The sequence below is a fragment of the Felis catus genome, chromosome B3 (genome assembly GCF_018350175.1).
Source record: "Felis catus isolate Fca126 chromosome B3, F.catus_Fca126_mat1.0, whole genome shotgun sequence".
Lineage (NCBI taxonomy): Eukaryota > Metazoa > Chordata > Mammalia > Carnivora > Felidae > Felis > Felis catus.
The window spans coordinates 133,427,182-133,433,181 of record NC_058373.1 but is presented as its reverse complement, the minus strand read 5'-3'; the positions used below and the strand labels follow the sequence as shown (position 1 = coordinate 133,433,181).

Genomic DNA, 6,000 nt, shown 5'->3' with positions numbered 1-6,000 from the left:
TATTAATGCTGCTCTCGGGTCTCAAAATGTTCTCTCCTGAATATACGAAGATCCAGAGTCCCTGTTCCCAGCACGGATGTTTTAACTGCTCAGGAGGTTATGTAACTAGACTTGTTACACTCCCAGGAGGCAGAGCCGAAACAAATTACACAAAGAGAAGCCATTCCTTATCTGGCCTAGAATGTTTCTCTAGCCAAGAATCCAAGATGATGCTCATATCCCCAAGGGTTAATTTCTTGTTTCTTTTTTCACTGTGCACAATAAATGCCTGTTTAGCTAGGCACTGCCCCCAGCCCCGCTGTCCATAATGAGCACTCATGTAATCTTAGTTAATAAAGTGAGGATTTATTCAGTTTTCAGTTCTAATAAATAGTCAGCCATTATCTTTCCAATGGGCTCCATGCCCTGGTTAAAAAAAAAAAAAAAAAAAAATGAAATGGTCTCTGTGACCACTGGAAGGAAGAACGTTAAGCTATATTCTTTCCTTGCAAAAAAAAAAAAAAAAAAAAAAAAAAAAAGAGCCTGTCCACTACTTGGCTGCAGTTTAAAGGCCTGAAGCTTTCTTCTTACCACGCCGAGGTCCCACAGACACCTTAGCCCAGCATTAGGATCTTAAAAATAAAAGGAAGGAAAAACGAAACGCAGAGAAGCAGACACAGAGAGCAGACCAGGTGATTTCCCCATCCGTCGCACCGTGGACATATCTGCTCTAAAGGAAGCCCACGGCCCAGGCACCTTCTGAAGCATCCCCCCCACCCTCTTTTCTGAAGGGGCTGCGAAGGGCAGTGGGTCCAGCCATTCAGGGTTCCAGGGGGGAAAATGAGGATTTCCGTTCAGGATTTTTATTTCCAAACGAAGACCAGAGCAGCAGGGAAACAGAGACGTACTTAAACCCCCTTCCCTTAGGCAGTTAAAGCACTGGAGGAAGGGGAGTAAGACAACTGTGCAATGTCTTAGGCTGCCTCTGGGATTCATTCTCAAGACTGAGTTCAGACCTCACAGAATAAAGACAAGGAGAAGGGCCTCGGGCCTCGGTCTGCAGCCCTAGAAGGTGGCTGGCTGTCCGAGGAGAAGAGCTTTCTAAGGCCGGGCCTGCAGAGGGTGACAGGACAACTCCAGAGGGAACCCACCCCGGCACAGAGCTGAGCCGGTGCCAATCCCCCCATCGCCCACTCTCCTGGCCTCCACGCCCGGCGGCCGCTCCTCGCTCCTACCTGTCCCCACTGGTCTCCGCCAACCTGTTGTTCATTATGGCAAAGGCCCCAACCCCCCCTGAGAACTCGTTGTCCCGGGACGGCGCGCTGGCCTGGGGCGGGCAGCCGTTGGCCGTCTCAGACAGCTGCTTCTGGAGGATGGCCAGCGAGACCTTGTTGGCGGCCAAGAAGTCCTTCATGGAGATCATCTCCCCCGAGAGACGCCGCCCGTCCGTGTCGCTGTCCATCACCCCATCCGTGTCTATGGAGATGTTGCCCCGGTCCTGGATGTTGCCCGGCATGACCACGTTCCTCCGGGACCTCAGGAGCCTCCTTTGGCATCGTCGGCAGCACCCGCCATCCATTTTCCTCAGGATCCAGTTCACGGACTGTTTGATGAGGATGGAGATGACATTGAACAAGGAGTAGATGCAGCAGACGCCCATGAGGATGAACATGAAGTTGGCAAAGCGGTAGAGGCCTTGGCTGTCATACTGGGCGTTCTGGCTGCTGACGAGGTCCCCGAAGCCAATGGTGCTGAAGGCCACAAAACAGAAGTAGAGCGAGTCGAAGTAGCTCCAGCCTTCGATGGAGGTGTACATGGCCGATGCGCAGCAGGAGATGAGCAGGGAGGCCAGGCACAGGATCAGCATCACGTAGTACACGGAGGGCTTCCAGCCGGCCGAGCTATCCCCCTCGCACCTGCCCGGGGGCTTCAGGCTCTCCCGGGACAGGGCCCCTCGTCTCCGGAGCCGTCGCTGGTGGCACGACTTCATGATGTAGGCAATGACGGTGATGAGGCGCTCCAGGAAGAGGTTGAAGAACAGGATGGTGCTCGCGCACCCAATGAGGCCGTAGAAGATCAGAAAGATTTTTCCTCCCACCGTCGCCGGAGTGGTCATCCCAAACCCTGCGGGAGACAAAAATCAGAGGAGAGAAGAGTGAGGGAGGCCTTTGCTGGGAATGTGGCCAGGGTCTCGGCATAGATGACTGGCCAAAGATCCGAAGAAAGAGTTTCGTAAAAGCACTCGGTCCTAGCCTTTCTAGGAACAAAGGAGAGGATGCTCCCTTCCTTTTGAAGACGCTACGTGTTTCTCTGGAGCTGCCCGGCTGAAAGCGTGTATGGTGCCATCGTACAGATCAGAAAAAGGCATCTCTTCCTCCGGGTGGATACAGTCAGCGAAAAATGGCCGGGCGATGAGAATGCGAGCTGGATTTCAGCCTCCCCTCCCGACCGGGCTGGACGTCCTGTACAGTGCACAGCCTGAGCCACCATACTCAGCAGACATTGTTCAGACAAACAACAGCTCATACGAAGAAAAGGCTCATACAGACTCCTCAGAATTCGTTTATTCTACAAATACTTGTTCAGTGCCATTCCAGGAACGGGGGATTGAACTCTAAAAAAGCCAGATCTGGTCCCTGCCCTCATGGAGCTCTAGCCTAGTGAGGGGATTACTACATCGTATAGGTGTTGTGCTGAAGGAGGTGCAGGGTCCTATGGGAGCGGCTAAGAGGGGGAACCCAGCTCAGGCTTGGGATTCTGAGAAGACTAAGCAGGGATACTTGAAAGCTAAAGAGGAGTGAGGCAGGCAGGGAGGAGTGTGTGCGTGTGCATGTGTGTGTGCATGTGCATGTGTGTGTGCGTGTGCATGTGTGTGTGCGTGTGCGTGTGGTGGTGCTCCAGGCAGAGAAACAGCAAATGCCAGCATACGTAGAAATGACAAATTTGCTCAAGATTTTCCCATCTTTTATTTTTATTATTTTTTATGCTTATTTATTTTTAAAGGGGAGAGAGAGTGAGCAAGCGAGCATGAGCAGGGGAGGGGCAGAGAGAGAGAGAGAGAGGGAGACACAGAATCCGAAGCAGGCTCCAGCCTCCGAGCTGTCAGCACACAGTCCGACACGGGGCCATGAGATCATGAGATCATGGCCTAAGCCGAAGTCAAAAGCTCAACCAACTGAGCCACCCGGGCGCCCCTGTTTTTCCCATCTTTTAAACAAAATCCTTCAAACACACACCTTATGCTTTGGGAGTGGAAACCGAGGTGTTGGTTTTTATAGTTTGATAAAATAGAAAATGTCTTTCTTGCCTTTGCCTCTGACTGTTCACAATTTCCACCTTCTTGATCTTTCTACCGAGGCACACAGACATGTTGCTAAGAATACCAACTGTAGGACAACGGACATCACTAAGAACAAGGAGAAAAAAGAAAGGAGCAGTGATACATTCAGTATTTCTCACTGAGGGGTACCAAGGGTCAGCCCACTTGGAGGGACGTGGAATCCTTCCAAGCAAATGATTCAGTAACCATGAGAAGTCTGATCTGTTTGAAGGGAAGGGCATCAAAGTCTCGGAACACAAATGCCATTCAAAAAGTAAGTACTGAACATGCCTCCCTGGGTGCAGCCTTGTATTTGAACCAAACCTTCTTGTTTCCATTTTTGCTTTATTAGCAGGTTCAGGTTCCTAACCGGAGCCCCATCATTGGGATCTTGAGGACTCATCCCTTATCCTCTTTACGATGACACCCTGCCTGTCCCCAAGCCAGCACTTTTCTTTGTTGCCACAGCTCACCGTGGCTGCCTCCCAGGGCACTCTGGGAAGGGGTCAGATCAGATCTTGCCATGTGTGGGCTTCTGGGGTGATGACCTCCTCCTCTCCTCAGGCAGAGCCAAGGGGGCACCCCTCCCAAACACCTAGCCACACATACTGTGTAACCATCTAGTTTTCCAATTAAATTTGATCTTCCTTCCACAGTATACAAACATCTACAGGAGGGTAGGGTGTTAACAGCCTATAGCCAAGAGACCAGCAGAAGATAGTAAATCTAGCTTTTGAGCTGGATGGGACAGGATGATCTGGTAAGGAAGGATCAAGGGGCCGGGGATACTTTCGTGGGGAGTTACAGTTGTGGACCTTAACGGTAGAGAGAAAATTAGACCCTCGTCTCTTCTCTGGGAACTCCTGTTTTCAAAATGAAAGGCCGCCGGCAACTCTTGGTAGTATCGATTTCATTTATTAGATAGCTTCCTTATGTAAAAAGAAATACTTTGCCTTTGCTGTGCGTTCTCTTGTTAGTACCTTTAATTCTTTTGTTTTTAATGTTTATTTTTGAGAAAGAGAGAGAGAGGGAGAGACAGAGTGTGAGTGGGGGAGGGGCAGAGAGAGAGCGAGACACAGAATTGGAAGCAGGCTCCAGGCTCTGTCAGCACAGAGCCTGACGCGGGGCTCACAGACCGCGAGATCATGACCTGAGCCGAAGTCAGACACTTAACCAACTGAGCCACTAAAGGCGCCCCGTTAGTACCTTTAATTCTTATCCCAAAGCTCAAATGAGGTGGTTGTAACAGTGGAGAATTAAGAAAAAAAACTTACTGAGTTTAATTTTTTTTTAACGTTTATTTTAGAGACAGAGAAAACTTCCTGAGTTTAATGACTGAGCTGAGAGCGATATCCTCCTCTGCCCAGTGCAGAGAACACTGAGGAGTCACTGAGGTGTCGAGTAATTAGTTCCTGGTGATCTGAGGGTGTTGGGGCACCTCCTCTGGCCCAGTGAATTCCCAGAAGCAGTAAAGCTTACAAATCTTTCTGTGCTAAGAAGTGAAAATTGAGGGGCGCCTGGGTGGCTCAGTCAGTTAAACGTCTGACTTGATCTCAGCACAGGTCTTAACCTCAGGGTCGTGAGTTCAAGGTCTGCATTGAGCTCTGTGCTGGTGTGAAGCCTACTTAAGAGGAGGAGGAGGAGGAGGAGGAGAAGGAGGAGAAGGATGAAGAAGAGGAGGAAGAGGAGGAGGAGGAGAAGGAGGAGAAGGATGAAGAAGAGGAGGAGGAGGAGGAGGAGGAGGAGGAGAGGAGAAGGAGAAGGAGAAGGAGGAGGAGGAGGAGAAGGAGAAGAAAGAAAAGAAAGAAAAGAAAGAAAAGAAAGAAAAGAAAGAAAAGAAAGAAAAGAAAGAAAAGAAAGAAAGAAAGAAAGATGGATGAAATGAAAAATAAAAGCTGGAGCCCCTGCCCCAAAGCTGTAAGGCCAGAGGAGTCTTCGGGATTTCTTCATTGGAGACAGAACTGAGGCAGCAAGCAGAAAAAAGAGAAACATTTATCTGGGGGCCTTTTATTGACCCAACAATATTCCAGGAACTGGATAAGGGTATTGAAAATGGGGAAAGCCCAGGAATAACAAGGGAGAGGGAGGTGCTTGCCTCCCTCTGATTATTAATCAGAGAACGTGAGATTTAAATGGGCAAATGTTTGCTTCTCCAAAATCTTCCTTTCTGACCCCAGAGGTGGCTTAATTATTTTAGTCTTCGAGAGTAGAGAAGTTAAGAGTAGCTCTCAAAGTTTACAGCAGTAATTTATTAAGCAACTGTTAAGTGCAAGGGCCTGCACTAACTGTCTGGGCCATGCAGTGGTGAACTGGAGAAGGTCCTCGACCTCAAGGAGCCTCGCCTCCAGGCTGGGACAAATCCACGGCTATCTACAAAACAAGGCACAGCGAGTCAACGGCCAAAACAAGGCACGACGGAGTTATTATCCCGGCTTTAGGGTCTCGAACGCCACCTCACTTGGGCTGAGTGACGACAATCAGGGGCGTGACTGAAGCCAGGCTAGCAAGCTCGGTAAACTGACTTTTCCGATAAATGACATGTCTAGACGTGTTCCAGGGCTCTAAAATCTCTAGAGTCTATCTTGGGGTTTTTTTTTTTTTTAAACACTCAATTTTACTAAAGAATTGATGAGCCATGAGTTTTGATTACCTGCTGTATTGGCTTGATCACTGCCATCTTTTCAATCAGCAAAAGTAACAGA

At 49.4% G+C, this 6,000-nt stretch overlaps 1 protein-coding gene across 1 annotated transcript in view; it reads right to left on the bottom strand.

The window, feature by feature from the left end:
* Nucleotides 1–325: 325 nt before the first annotated feature.
* Nucleotides 326–6,000, bottom strand: part of KCNK13 (potassium two pore domain channel subfamily K member 13) — a 108,534-nt gene continuing 102,859 nt past the window's right edge. The window contains exon 3 of the mRNA XM_011283476.4: nt 326–2,103. Coding sequence (XP_011281778.2) covers nt 1,211–2,103 — 893 coding nt within the window. The 3' untranslated portion in view covers nt 326–1,210. The remainder of the gene's footprint in view (nt 2,104–6,000) is intronic.